The sequence below is a fragment of the Ranitomeya variabilis genome, chromosome 1 (assembly GCF_051348905.1).
Source record: "Ranitomeya variabilis isolate aRanVar5 chromosome 1, aRanVar5.hap1, whole genome shotgun sequence".
Classification (NCBI taxonomy): Eukaryota; Metazoa; Chordata; class Amphibia; order Anura; family Dendrobatidae; genus Ranitomeya; species Ranitomeya variabilis.
This window is the reverse complement of record NC_135232.1, coordinates 219018107-219034347: the sequence shown is the minus strand read 5'-3', so window position 1 is coordinate 219034347 and position 16241 is coordinate 219018107. Positions and strand designations below refer to the sequence as shown.

General features: G+C 42.3%; 1 protein-coding gene across 2 annotated transcripts in view; it reads right to left on the bottom strand.

Annotated features, from left to right (window-relative positions):
- The window catches only part of ACAD10 (acyl-CoA dehydrogenase family member 10), a 121011-nt gene that overhangs the window by 12619 nt on the left and 92151 nt on the right, over positions 1 to 16241 (bottom strand). For both annotated transcript variants that reach the window (XM_077292735.1, XM_077292741.1), the window contains exons 18-20: positions 12084 to 12256; positions 9735 to 9878; positions 7145 to 7222 (exon numbers count right to left, since the gene is read on the bottom strand). In XM_077292735.1, coding sequence (XP_077148850.1) covers positions 7145 to 7222; positions 9735 to 9878; positions 12084 to 12256 — 395 coding nt within the window. The remainder of the gene's footprint in view (positions 1 to 7144; positions 7223 to 9734; positions 9879 to 12083; positions 12257 to 16241) is intronic.

Here is a 16241-nt window from a genome sequence, read left to right as displayed (position 1 = left end):
TATTTGAAAAGGGTAATATTTAGCAAGGGTTAGGCTGTTGGGACTCAACACATGTTGCCTACCTGGGATGATTCTTGGGACTCCTTTTATTATGGTGCCCCAGAACATCACCTTGAAAGGGTATTTAACCCGTTCGTTTAAATGTTATTTGTACTGTATATTTGTCTCCCCCTGTATTGTCCGCACCCTTATGTTTTTTCACAGGCTTGTATGTATCTCAATGATCTGCTTAGACTGGAACCGACTTTCAGACAAAATAGCGCACCAACGTTGTAGAGCACTGATGACGCACGGTAAAGTAATATATAACAATGTGTAGAATTATATCTCACAATGTGCATGGATTCAACTCACCTATGAAGCGTAGAAAAGCATTTATAGATTACCGCAAACATACGCCAGATATTATATGCCTACAGGAGACTCATTTCTCCAACACTTCTAGCCCTAAATACTTTGACCCTAGCTACTCTCGTTACTATCAAGCAAACTGGGAACATAAAACTAGAGGAGTAGCTATACTTCTTAAAAATAGTGTAGCATTTCAGATTGACAATACTATTGTAGACCCCAATGGCAGATTCATAATCCTTCACGGTACTTTACAAGGACAAAATATTTGCATAATAAATAGCTATTTACCCGCTACAACCCAAACTACTGTATTTAAACTAATACTATCTAAGATATCGGGGATAACCTTCCAACATCTAATTTGGTGTGGAGACTTCAATTTTACCCTAAACCCAACCTTGGATTGCACAGCAACAAAACGATCGGATATTACTGGGAGGGATAGACGGAAGATAAACAGATTACTGAGCGAATACAGACTAGTTGATGTGTGGAGAGAGATGAACAATAATGCGAAAGGCTACACTTTTTTTTCTAATGTTCATAAATCCTACTCGAGAATAGATATGCAAATAACAACGGCCAACACGTTACCAGGGGTTTTGCTATCTCGCCACATTCCATCTTCTTGGTCAGATCATGATGCGGTTTTTTCGGTATTTAAGTTTAATACAAATTCATCAAAACTTTTTAGATGGAGACTGAATGAGTCGCTTTTGACAGACCCAGAGATCGTTACTAAAGTTAGTGACGACCTTAAGACTTATTTTCAAACTAATGTAAATGAAGAATCATCTCCGGGGAATATTTGGCAAGCGCATAAAAAATATATCACTGGCACCCTAATCAAACTAGCGTCAATTAAGAAGAAGAATAGATCGGAGCTCCAATCTAAATTAGAACATAGGTTACTAAACCTTGAACAAGCAAATCAACAGCTCCCTTCACGATATCTGATTAAGCAGATACAGGATGTCAAACTCCAGTTAAATGCAGTCCTTACTCATAGAACAGAACGTGCTCTGGCATGGACAAAAGCCTCTTTTTATAGGCAAGCAAACAAACCAAGTAGACTACTAGCACGTCAATTGCGTCAAAAAGAAACTTTAAATACTATATACTCTATTAAAAGCAGTGATGGCAGCATCTCCGCCCACCCTGAAGCTATCTATAGAGAATTCCATAAGTTTTACCAAAAACTGTACTCTCCCCCCAAACCCTCACCACCACATCTTCTGCAATCTTTTCTACAGCACCTCTCACTCCCTAGGTTACACGAATCATCTTCTCAACTCTTACAATCAGAGATAACAAACGAAGAAGTGCAGAATACAATTCAGAAATTGAAAGCTGACAAAGCCCCGGGACCTGATGGTCTCACAGCACCATATTATAAAAAATTTAAAGAAATTCTCATACCACACATTACAAAATTTTGTAACGCTTTATTAAACGGAGCTCAAATGCCCCCAGAATTCTATGTAGCACATGTTGCAATGATCCCCAAACCAAAAAAAGATCACTTACTAACTAAAAATTATAGACCCATCTCACTTCTCAATGTTGATTTAAAACTATTTACATCTATTATTACAGAAAGAATTAATAGAATACTCCCCTCTCTCATACATAGAGATCAGGTAGGCTTCATACCAAGAAGGCAAGGGCCAGACAACATAAGAAGAAACTTAAATATCATACATTCAGCGAATAATTCCCAGCAGTCTACTATGCTTTTAGCATTGGACATAGAAAAGGCCTTTGATTCCGTCTCATGGTCGTATCTATTTAAAATTCTGTCGGTGTTTGGCCTACCCCATAAATTGATCAACTGTTTATCTTTACTATACGACAGACCAACCGCATATCTTAAGCTTCCATCCCTACACCCCACGCCGATAAATATAATGAGAGGAACCAGGCAGGGCTGTCCACTTTCACCAGCTTTATTTGCACTAGCGATGGAGCCCTTGGCTGAGGCCATAAGAAGTAAATCAGACATTTTAGGTCCAACTAACCTAGGGGAACAGTATAAAGTCAGTTTATTTGCTGACGACTTACTTTTGTCCCTTACTAATCCCCATACAACCCTTCCAAATCTATTTTCACTACTTCATGACTTTGAGATAGTATCAGGACTTAAAATTAACATTGAAAAATCGGAAGCTTTATTTATGAATACATCAGAAGAAATACAATCACACTTAGTGTCACAATTCGGCTTTGAGAAAAAAGATCATTATTTAACATATTTAGGGATTAACCTTACAACTAATAAATCTACGTTATATAAATGGAACTACACCCCCCTGATAAAGAATTTTCAAAGGGATCTAACTAATTGGTCATCGCTATCACTATCGTGGTTAGGAAGAATAAATGCTATCAAAATGGTTTCCCTCCCAAGGTTTTTATATTTATTCCGCTCCCTACCCATACCAGTGCCCGCCAGGGTTTTACGTGACATACACACTATGATCTCCAGGTTTATATGGCAAGGGAAAAAACCAAGGATTAAACAACAAATTATGTTCATGAACAGGAAAATTGGAGGATTTTCCCTGCCTAACTTCATAAACTATTACAAATCTGCCCAGATTGCTCAGCTGACCAGAATATGCACAGCAGTAGACAGGCCTAGATGGGTCCACCTAGAGTCGTTCCTATTAAAACCCTACTCTCTTTTGGGATTGTTGTGGGCTGAAGCGAAATTACCACGTCATATCTCCATTATAACACCTTTTGCAGCCCAATCATTACTCCTATGGAGAAAAGAGAGATTTAAGACTAAGCTGCAAACTAAGAACACTCCATTAAATTCACTATTCAATAATGCAATGTTTCCTCCGGGACTTGACCCGCGTCCCTTCTCCTGGTGGATCTTGAAAGGTCTAGTTACAATAAAACATCTTTGCTCCCCATTTAATGTTGCCCTGACCAGACAGGAATTTATCCAAAAACATGGACCCCCACTCAGTGAGATGTTCCGCATGAATCAAATCTTTGATTTTGTCAAAAAGAGTGTGTCAGGAAGAATCCCCTTCAAACTAACTGGATTTGAGCAAAAATGTTCAAGCGACCCCTTGGGGAGAGGAGTAATTTCTTTACTGTATTCTTCTTTTGTCACTACACAAACAGAAAACAAACTTAAATTCATGCGGCAGTGGGAGGAGGACCTGGGATTTGAAATGTCCCTAGAAGAGTGGCAGGGCTGTTGCGACATTTTATCAAAGGGTTCTCACCAAGTGTCTATGGTTGAATCCTCCCTCAAGGTACTCCACAGAACATACCAGGTACCCACGAGACTCCATGCCATTTTTCCCCAGATATCAGATAAGTGTTTTAGAGGCTGTGATGCTTCTGGTGACATGAGACATATGTGGTGGACATGTCCGGTGGTGGCGAGTCTGTGGCGGGAAGTGAAATTGTTGGCTGATAAGATGTACGGAAAAGAGATGCCACAGAGCCCGCAGACGTTTCTACTTGGACTGAAGCCATCGGGAATGTCCAGAAATCTATATAAGCTGATAAATATGATGGGAATGGCAACCAAAATACACATAGCGTCAAAGTGGAAAACTTCCTCACTCTCATTGTCCCAGGTTAAAGATAGAATGAACACTATCATGATATACGAACGTATTCAAGCAACGAGAACTGACAGCTGGAACTCCTTTTTCCAAACTTGGTCCCCATGGCTAAACTTAAACCCTGGAGATCAGGTGATGCAAGCTCTTGCACTTTCTCCCTGAGGTATTCTATAGCGTCTTCTGGATGGATTGAATCATTGTGCCCCCTCCCCCCCTTTTTTTTTTTTTTTTTTTCTCTCTTTCTTTTCTTCTTCTTCACCTCTTCTTTCTCAGTGAGTTGTAAACACAACATCAGTCGTTGTTGGTAATGGCCTAGGCTTTTTGCTACGAAGGAAAATCGTATTAAAGTGTACTTATAATACTACAACCCTAATGTACTTACCCTCATGTTCCTGTCTTGTTTTGGTCTTGTCTAAAACTGAAATGTACAAATGTTTTCTATTTGCTATAATATTTACTGGTTGATTACGGCACAACCATTTGTGCTCTCAAAACCCCCTTGTTGGGAGTTTTTCATAATGATGTGTTATTTGTATTTGAACTTGAAATAAAAATTTATTGAAACAAAAAAGAACTGCCATCCCGCTCAGGTCATCCCCACTTTCCACACTTATAGAAACATACAGGCCATTAACACCCAGAAACTTATGAAGAACTTGCAGTCTTCATTGGCCCCAATCTCCTCCATCTCTTGTCCTGATTCTGCTCTGAAGCATTACAATGAAACCCTGCAAAGTGCCCTGGAAGAAGCTGCACCTCCTATACATAGAACAACTCGGCACAGACGGCGACAACCGTGGCACACGCTGCAAACACATTTCCTGCAGCGGTGCTCCAGGTGCGCCGAACGTCTGTGGAGAAAATCTAATCTGCCCGAAGATTTCATCCATTATAAGTTCATGTTAAAAACATACAACTCTGCCCTTCACCTCTCCAAACAAACCTATTTCAACACCCTCATCACCTCGCTGTCCAATAACCCTAAACGTCTCTTTGACACTTTCCGGTCCCTACTCAACCCAAGAGAGCAGGCCCCAACCACAGATCTCCACGCTGACGATCTGGCCAATTACTTCAAAGAAAAAATTGACCACATTCGACAGGAAATCATTTCCCAATCTCTTCATACCAAGCACTGTCCTCCCTCCCCCACTGCATCTAGTTCACTCTCTGACTTTGAACCAGTTACAGAAGAAGAAGTAAGCAGGCTCCTTGCATCTTCTCGCCCGACCACTTGCACCAGCGACCCCATTCCGTCGCATCTCCTCCAGTCCCTTTCCCCGGCTGTCACCTCTCACCTAACAAAAATATTCAACCTTTCCCTCACTTCCGGTATTTTTCCCTCCTCATTTAAGCATGCCATCATACATCCACTACTTAAAAAGCCCTCCCTCGATCAAAATTGTGCCGCTAATTATAGACCTGTCTCTAATCTTCCCTTCATCTCTAAACTCCTGGAACGCCTGGTCCACTCCCGTCTTACCCGCTATCTCTCAGATAATTCTCTTCTCGACCCTCTTCAATCTGGTTTCCGCTCTTTACACTCTACTGAAACTGCCCTCACTAAAGTCTCTAATGACCTACTAACAGCTAAATCTAATGGTCACTATTCCATGCTAATTCTCTTGGATCTCTCCGCAGCATTCGACACTGTGGATCATCAGCTCCTCCTCACTATGCTCCGCTCCATCGGCCTCAAGGACACCGTTCTCTCTTGGTTCTCCTCCTATCTCTCTGGCCGATCCTTCACTGTTTGTTTTGCTGGTTCCTCCTCCTCTCACCTTCCCCTTACTGTTGGGGTTCCTCAAGGATCAGTCCTAGGCCCCCTCCTCTTCTCTTTGTATACTGCCCCTATTGGACAAACAATCAGTAGATTTGGTTTCCAGTACCATCTCTATGCTGACGACACCCAATTATATACCTCTTCTCCTGTTATCACGCCGACCTTTTTAGAAAACACCAGTGATTGTCTTACCGCTGTCTCTAACATCATGTCCTCCCTCTATCTGAAACTGAACCTGTCAAAAACTGAACTCCTCGTGTTCTCTCCCTCTACAAACCTACCTTTGCCCGACATTGCCATCTCTGTGTGCGGTTCCACCATTACTCCAAAGCAACATGCCCGCTGCCTTGGAGTCATCCTTGATTCCGAGCTTTCATTCACCCCCCACATCCGATCACTGGCTCGCTCTTCTTATCTGCATCTCAAAAACATTTCCAGAATTCGCCCTTTTCTTACTTTTGACTCTGCAAAAACTCTTACTGTCTCACTTATTCATTCTCGTCTGGACTATTGTAACTCTCTACTAATTGGCCTACCTTTTACCAGACTCTCCCCGCTCCAATCTGTCCTGAATGCTGCTGCCAGGATCATATTCCTCGCCAACCGTTACACCGATGCCTCTACCTTGTGCCAGTCATTACACTGGCTACCCATCCAATCCAGAATCCAGTACAAAACTACTACCCTCATCCACAAAGCACTCCATGGCTCAGCACCACCCTACATCTCCTCTCTGGTCTCAGTCTACCAACCTACCCGTGCCCTCCGCTCTGCTAATGACCTCAGGTTAGCATCCTCAATAATCAGAACCTCCCACTCCCGTCTCCAAGACTTTACACGTGCGGCGCCGATTCTTTGGAATGCACTACCTAGGTTAATACAATTAATCCCCAATCCCCACAGTTTTAAGCGTGCACTAAAAACTCATTTGTTCAGATTGGCCTACCGCCTCAACGCATTAACCTAATTATCCCTGTGTGGCCTATTAATAAAAAACAACAACATAATCACGTTCCTCCATCATGTTCTCATACACTTTATGCAGTTAATAGCCTCTGTGTCTGTACTGTTACATACTTAGGCAGTTAACTGGTTCATGCAGCTTTACATGAACACCCGAGCCTTACACTATGGCTGGTCCAAATAACTAAAGCAATTGTTACCATCCACCTCTTGTGTCTCCCCTTTTCCTCATAGATTGTAAGCTTGCGAGCAGCAGGGCCCTCATTCCTCCTGGTATCTGTTTTGAACTGTGATTTCTGTTATGCTGTAATGTCTGTTGTCTGTATAAGTCCCCTCTATAAGTTGTAAAGCGCTGCGGAATATGTTGGCGCTATATAAATAAAATTATTATTATTATTATTATTATTATTATTATAGGAATACTTGTATTGAAGATTGCTAGATTTTTTTTTACCTGAATTGCTCTGTCAACAACATTTTGAGCCATAGCTGGGGCGACCATTTTAATTAAAGCAATTTCCAAAGCAGCTTCCTGAAAAGGGAGATAAAACAAAAGGTGAATAAAACTATAAAATACCGTAAATGGGGCAGATTTACTATTTGTGTGCTTTGACTTTTTTGACACAAAATCGCACATCTAAGTTTTAGACCTTTTTATTTTGTGTCTTAAACACTGTTTGCCACTGACTCGCTAAAAGTTGGAGCCTTGAGGGCAATGTGGCTTAGTTGGAAAGGGGACATGACTTGGACAATGCAGTTGAGCTGTGAAAATAAAAAGTTACGTTTTTTCCTAAAAAATGTTATTTTAGCCCCAATTTTTTTTTTTTATTTCCACAAGGGTAACAGGAGAAAATGGAACCCAAAATTTGTTGTGCAATTTCTCCTGAGTACACAGACAGTGCAGAGCTCAGAAGGGAAGAAGCACCATTTTGGGGTTCAGATTTTGCTGGACTGGTTTTAGGGGGAAATGTCACATTGGCAGAGCCCCTGAGGTGCCAGAACAGCAGAAATTCCCATAAGTGACCTCATTTTACAAACTACATCCCCCAATTAATTCATCTAGGGGTGCCGTGATCATATTGACACCACATGTGCCTCACAGAATTTTATACCATTGGGCATTGAAGAAAGAATAATTACATTTTTACCATTAAAATGTTGTTCAGCTCCAAGTATTTATTTTTTCAAGGGCTAACAGGAAAAAATGGACCTCAGTTTGTTGTAAAAATTTCTCTCGAGTGCGCCAATACCCAACGTGTAATCGGGAGATATTTTTCAGGCACAGTGCAAAGCTCATTAGGAAAGGAGCGTCATATTATAGTGCAGATTTTATTGTTACAGTTTGCGAGTGCCATGAACCGCTGGGAAAGCCCCTCAGGTGCCAGAACAGCAGAAACCCCTCATAAGTGACCCCCATGTTACAAATTACATCTCTCAATGAATTCATCTAGGGGTGCAGTGATCATATTGACACCACATGTGTGTCGCAGGATTTTTATACCATTGGGCAGTGAAGAAAAAAAATATTTACATTTTTACCACCAGAATTTTGTTATAGCCCCAGATTTTACATTTTCACACAGGAAAATGGGTAAAAAATAGCACCAAAATTTGTCCCACAATCTCTGCAGGACAAGATGATGTTTTCAGCTATACCATTTTTATTTACCGTACATTTGTCTTTTTGATCGCGCTTTATTTATTTTTTTAGTTCAAATAGGTTTTTATTAAGAATAACAAGATGATTGACATGTTACATTCGTATTTTCAATACAAAATTTTCTCCCCCCCCCCCTTCAAACAACTCCTTTTGATCCCAACACCCCCCACCCCAACCCAACAAGACAGCCCATCTTGCTTAACACCTCCATCAGTAAAACAAAAGGATAACTAATCCCCCAGCCTCTAATGTAAGCCACACTTTACAATGCCATTAATTAGGGATCGTAGTTCATTCAATTTGTATAATACCCCTATCCCATGGCGATCCACGGAGACCACAGTCTATTGAACACTTCTATTTTCCCTTTCTTTTTGTAAAACCCCTTTTCGAGTGTCAGGCCTTGTTTCACATATTGTAGGAATTCTCCTCTTGACGGCAGTTCTTTCCTGATCCAATTTCGAGCTATTACCTTCCTAGCCATGTATAACAGTCTGGCAATAGCTAACTTTAGGTTACTATCTACTCCAATCTCATCCACGCATCCCAACAGGCACACAATTGGATCTCTTGGCACCACGCATCCATACGCACCTTCCATACGACTCAAAACTACTAACCAAAATGCAGCCAGTCTCGGACACGTCCACATCATATGAAATATATCCGCATCCGTAGATTTACATTGATCGCGCTTTATTACACTTTTTGTTTCGCTGTATGATGATAAAGCATTTTTTTGCCATTGTTTTTATTTATATATATGATTTATATATTTACTTTTACTATGAATATTATTTTTTTATTTTGTTTTTTTTTAAGGTGATGCCGAACGTAACGATACCAAATATGTATTCTTTTTTTGTTGATTTACTTTTTTCAGAAAAATATTCATTTATGGGTACTATATATTTTGTGATTTTTTATTTTTACATCATTTTTTTCCCCTTTTTTTCCACTTTTTTTTTAACTCAGTCCCACTATGGGACGTTCACTTTCAGCAGTTTAATCGCAGCAATCGGCAACGATTGGGACCCAGCAAGGACGTCAAAACGGGCGCCGATCAGAGGGGGCTCCCTCCCTCTGCCTGACTTCTAAATGCTGCTATCTATAGCATTTAGGGCTTTATCTGTAGGGAGCGGTGAGAACATCACTTTTGACAGTGAGTGTCGGGTATCAGCTGTGATATCAGTGATCGTGAGGTTTTTATAAAAAATTGTTAATCTATTCGATGTGTCAAAAAAAAACCATCAAAAATGTAAGCAAAAAGTTGCTTATTTTAAACAGTGTGTTTCCTGACAATACTTTGATTTTCAGTGCAGAAAAATCTGTTGCAAATATTCAACGAGGGGAACATACCCTTACTTTGTCTCTAAAAATTTACCTTATTGCCTACAGCATCCATCAGATGGGCAGCTTTAAGCACCAGCAATCTCGCCTGATCAATCTCAGCTCTGGATTTGGCAATATCTGCCAAGATAGTCCCTTGTTCCACCAAAGGTTTTCCAAAAGCTATTCTTGATTTTACCTTTGATAAAGAAGAACATAAGTACTTGAAAATCATGAGAATAGATGCAGCTTGCATTTTGTTCGTCACGTAATAGCACAATTTAATATGAATATGTACAATAGATACGAAAAATTCAGTATATATGTTCATGATACAATAAGTAGCAGGCCGTTTTCAAACAAAACTCAAGAACAGCCGTAAATTAGCATCAGGCTATACCATACAATGTACATGCTGGTGACTTAATCAATTTACTACAGCAGGGGTGGGGAACCTCCGGCCCGCGATCTGTATACGGTCAGCAATGTCCTTTCCTCTGTCCTCCAGGCAAGTTACAGGGGACCACAGTACTCAGGCCGGCAGCCCCATTTTGCTGACCACCGGCCTTTTAAATCCTCCTTACACTGTAAGCAAGCGCACGCTATGTTCACTACTGAACGCTGCGGCCCACACAATGAAGGATTATGTCCTGACTGTCAACTGCAAGCGTTAGAACGTTCTTTGTGGGCGGAGTTACGCCTTCAGCACTCCCATCCCTCTGATGTTGAGAATAAATTCTTTATTAACCAACAGGTTATTACAGATGTGAAATCCAACGTTTCACTATTTGGTCTTTAGCAATGATATGTGTGGGTGAATAGGTCGGTGCCGGTAGAAATTGCAAACATCGTCGCAATTCTTGCATGATCTACATTATTTGTCAAAGCACAAAGCTATCACTGCACAGTGGTGCGAGCCTACTAAACAAACAGATTGTCCTTGTGATGAAGAGTCTACTGTTTGATGTATATGCTCCAGCCCATGTCTACCATGTAATGTATATGCTACAGCCCCAGTGTCTTCTATGTGATATATATGCACCAGCCTCAGTACCTCCAATGTGAAGTACATGTTCTAGTCTCAGGGTCTCCTATGTGATTTATAGACAGCAGTCTCAGTTCCTCCTATGTTATGTATATAGCAGTCTCAGTGTCTCCTATGTGATGTATATACACTAGTCTCAGTGTCTCCTATGTGATGTATATACACTAGTCTCGTTGTATCCTATGTGAAGTATACTTCAGACCTCTCACTGCTTGAGTTCTATAAATATAACATGAACAGTGATGACTTTCCCACTTTGAGTAGATATGCAGTGTAATATTCATCTGTGTTCGGAAGAATTTACTGCTGCGAGTTCTTCATAAAACTTATTGCAAACAGTCGACTGCGTTTCAGACAAACACAAACCTGTAAAATCAGTTGTGAGTAACAGCATCATCAATACCACCTAACATCACAAGCCTCACCAAAGAGAAGCAGTTCCAGCCAGCACTTTAGAAATTGTTTGACTAAATATAGCAGGATAATTTTCATGTTGATAATTTTGTTATCTTTGTGAATGGGGTTACAAATATCTAAATGGCCCATGACAGGAAAAAGGTTCCCCACTCCTGTACTGCACCAATATCCAAGAAGTATAATTTCTCCTCGCGGAGATTGACATGCTAAGCATGCCGAGATGAGGAGACAAAGCTGCAATGCTCCTCTGGGAAATATGCTAATTATGCAAATTGTCTCTTCAGAGAGGAAGAGAACTAGAACTCTAGTGCCAGCTATTGGAAGGTAGCAATTCTACAAGTCAATGTTGACCCTTTAACAAGCCTTGTCACATGACTTAGGATAATAGCCAAACCAAAATCTCAATTTGCAGATTCTGGTTTGGCTATTATCCTAAGTCATGTGACAAGGCTCATTAAAGGGTCAACAATGACTTGTAGGATTGCTGCCTTCCAATAGGTGGAACTAGAGTTCTAGTTCTCTTCCTCTCTGAAGAGACAATCTGTACTGCACCAAAAATATATGCAGCGATTATTTAGCTAGACGCTTTCAAGAGTTTATACGGTACGTCACGGTGTTAAAAAGGCCTTGGACATTACACTACATTTAATTACAAATTTGCATAGAGTTTATATGTTTTCCCTGTGTTTGCATGGATTTTCTTGGTTACTCCAGTTTCCTTCCACACTTCATATAACATACTGAAAGGCTAATTGGCTTCCTTCCTACAGCATTGAAAAATGTGTGTGTAAGCAACAAATATAATTATCATGATTATTATATCATTTTGTGAAACTGTAAATTACATCAGACATATAGATCACTGGTGTAAAACTATACAGAAGAGGGAATAACATGGACAGAATATATTGAAAGGTTTTAATGCAAGGAAATATGACTTACTCTTTGTTTCATGAGAGATAAGGACCTCTCTGCATTTCCTATAAGTCTCATACAATGATGTATTCTTCCTGGACCCAATCTGCCCTGTGCAATTTCAAATCCTCTTCCTCTACCCAGTAGTATATTCTCCTTAGGCACTCGCACATTATCAAAGAGTAACTCTCCATGTCCAGCTTTGCATAGAAAAAAAGACAAAGTAACTCATGACAACAAGAATTTAAAGGGGTTGTCCCACGAATAAACTACATTTCTTTGAGGCAAAACATATAAACAGACAGGGAAATGTTTTACCTCACAGAAAGCAGCAACTGCGAGTTGATGCCGTGCTGTCTGTATACTCTATTTTCCTCACTTACCTGCTCAGGAGATGTAGTATGATCAGACCATGTTCCTGTATGGTCAGACACTACATTACACAGTACATAGCAGGGACACATTTATAAGATTATCTCAGCACAGGGGAATTTTTTTTTTAAATGCATCCAGTTATAGATCAGAAGGATTTTTGGTACTTGCCGTAAAATCTCTTTCTTGGAGCCTTTATTGGGGGACACAGATGACTATGGGTGTAAGCTGCTGTCGCTAGAGGCTGATACTAGGCAAAAAAAGAATTAGCTTCTCAGCAGGGTAAACCCACTGACTGGCACAAAGCTCGTCAGTTTGATGAAAAAGCAGTGGGAGAAGTAACAACAAATAACTATTCACAGGCCCAACAAAGGAACTCAGGCCCAACAAAGGCACAAGGGAGGGTGCTGTGTCCCCCAATGAAGGCTCCAAGAAAGATTTTACGGTGAGTACCAAAAATCCTTCTTTCTTTATTATCACTTCATTGGGGGACACAGGTGACCTTGGAACGTCCTAAAGCAGTCCAAGGGAGGGAACAGATAAAAAGTATTCAAATCAGGTAGGGTTACGGAGAACCGCTGCTTGCATCATCTTTCTACATAGGCCAGCATCAGCTAAGGCATAGGTATGCATTCTGGAGAATCTTGCAAATGCATGAAGGGATGACGAGGTAGCGGCCTTGCAGATTTGGGTTGCAGACGCCTGGTGGCGAACGGCCTAAAAAGCCCCCATCACACTGCTCGAGTGAACCCTCACTCCCGGAGGGAGTGGTCTATCCTTAACTTGATAAGCCTCCACTATAGTTGAGTGGACCCAGCGAGTGATAGTAGACCTGGAGGCAGGGAGTCCTTTGCAACTACACTCGGGAATGACAAGCTAGGGTTCCAAATGTCTGAAGGATGCGGTCTTTGATAGGTAAAGAAGTAAGGCTCTGACTAGGTCCAGCTTGTGGAGAGACCTTTCCAGGGGATGGACAGAAGGAAGGAAGCACAATATCCTCGTTGATATGGAGCAGGGAGACTATCTTGAGAAGGAATGAGGGAACGGTTAATAGGACCACCTTGTCCTAGTGGAGGATGAGGAAAGAAGAACAGCATGAGAGGGCTGCTAATTCTGATACCCGTCTGATATAAACAATCGCAACATTCCAAGACAGAAGGGAGGACACGATGTCCTGAATGGGTTCGAAGAGAGGACACTATGGTGGCGTTAGGTGAGCAACTCCCTGAAGGAAGGTCTTGACCTGGGGACAAGAGGCAAAAACCATTGAATCAGAATGGAGAGTTCACAGACCTGGCCCTTGAAGGTACTACAAGACAATCTGGACTCTAGCACTGATTGTAAGAAAGGTAGGATGATAGACAGGAAATAAACATGGCAGCTGTGTGGCTGTCTTCACACCAGCCAAAGACGTGCGATGATAACTGTGTAAGGATGAGGGTTTCCTCACCTTGATCATGGTCTGTTTGACCTGGGACAAGAAGCTTGCCTCACTCAGGACTGCAGCTTCAGGGTATGAGCACATGTTGTGGATTGCATTGCGGATTTTTCCACGAGCCCTGCTTTTTACCTGAGGATTCCCTACGGGTTTTCTGTGGATTTTGTGCGGAATTCGCCTGTGTTTTTACACCTTCAGATTCCTATTATGGAATATGTGTAAATGCTGCGGAATCCGCACAAAGAATTGACATGCTGCGGAAAATAAACCGCTGCGTTTCTGAGTGGAATTTTCTGCAGCATGTGCACTACAGATTTTGTTTTCCATATGTTTACATGCACTGTACACTGCATGGAAAACTGCTGCGGATCCGCAGCCAAATCCGCAACGTGTGGAGAGACCGAGAATTCTGGTTGATGAGGGGACCCTGAGAGAGTAGGTGTGGTCGGTCTGGGAGTTTCCAGGGTACATCTGTGAGTAGGTTGAATAACTCTGCATACCAAGCTCTTCTGGGCCAGTCTAGCACCACTAGGACGAATGGAACTCCTTCCGATTTTGATCCTTTGTCCCAATTAACAGGATGGCCAGTTGGAGCAGACTGGTATGGAACTGTGCGAAAGGGACAGCTTCCATTGCAGCAATCATCTTTCCTCGTAATCTTATGCAGATTCGAAGAGAGCGGGGGGGATGGGTGTCCTCGTGAACGAATCCCCAGGTGAAGTGACAAGTCCTTCTCCTCTGAGAGAAGGACTCTGGCGTAGGCATGCCTAAGAAAACTAGGCGCTGGGCTGAGATCAGAGACGACTTTGCCGTGTTGACTACCCAGCCTAGGTGGATAAGTTTGTCTACGGTGATCTGAAGACTTTTGCAACAGTCCCAGAAAGGACTATCCCCTTGGAGCGAAGAATGGTCAAGACGGCCGCCATGACCTGTGTAAACACTCTGGAAGCAGAGGCCAGTTCAAAGGGAAGAGCCGTGAACTGGTAGTGGCACCCCTGACCGTGAAACCTCTGATGCGCAACACAAATTGGAATGTGGAGGTAGACAGCTTGAATATCAACTGAGCAGAGGAATTCCTCGGGTTCCATGGAGGCAATCAATGAGTGGAGGGTTTCCATCTTGAAACGATGGGGACGCAATGGTTTAGTAGTTTGAGATGCAGGATCAGGTGAGCTGTCCTTCTTTGGGACCATGAAGAGGTTGGAATAGAAATCTGAGATGTGTTCTTGAGAGGGAATTGATACAATGACCCCTACCCGGAGGAGAAAGGAGAGGGCCTGAAAAAAAAAAAAAAAAAAGACGGAACCTTGGGCTGGGACCCTTGGAGAACGAGACATGAAGAAACGTCTGCATGCAAGAGAAGAAAATTCTATCTTGTAGCCTGTGGTAATGATCGCCCTGACCCAGGCATCATCTACTAAGGAGAGCCACGCATCCAGAAAGAGAGGAAGACTGCCCCACCACCTTTAGAGTATTTCCAGGTGGGGATGATCCATCATGCAGAAGAGAATCTATTAGATTGGGATCCTGACGGCTTGGCAGAGCAACCCTTTGAACGCCATGAAGGGGCGGGTTTGAAGGACAGCTTCCTTCTCTCTTGATGGGCTGGAAACTGGTCTCACTAAGAGGAGGTCCCGGGGGAGGAAACCTGTTGAAAGGAGAGTAATGGAAGAGGATGTCTCCCGGTGGGTGGGATTAGAGGTCTAGACTGGGGAAGATAGGTTTTCTTACTACCAGTGGCATGCAAGATGAGCTGATCCAGCTTAGATCCAAAGAGTCATGATCCCTGAAAGGGGAGGTTGAGCTAGAGTATTCTGCGCATGGCTACAATACTGCTAGTGATGCGGGCGAACAGCTGGCAGTGTCAAGAGACGGGGCGAGCAAAATATTTTCTTGCGTGAGCAATCTGGTCAGTAAGATCAGCCAGTTCTTCTGACGAGTATGTGGATAAGATGCCTTGACAAAGGAGTTTAGCCCAGGCAAAGACCGACTTGGCTAGCCATGAGGAAGTGAAGGTGGGACAGAGAAAAGAGCGTGCAGCCTCAAAGGCGGACTTGGCTAGGGCTTTGATCAGTCAGTGGAGTACTTGAGAGAGGAACCATCAGGGAGTGACAGAACAGTGCAGGTGGACAGGCATAAGACTGGCTGATACACGGCCGGGGAATCTGCCCATTTGCTGAGGAGATTGGACCCAAAAGGATATAAGATATTTAACTGTTTCATACCAGGGAAGCGTTTTTCCGGGTGCACCCACTGTTTTGCAAAGATTCCCTCAAATTCCTTTGCGGAGAGGGCTGGAATGTGGAAAAGGCAAGGACCATCCGCTACACACCACCCTAAGATACACTTGAAGTGTCAGGATGTAAGGTCCTACC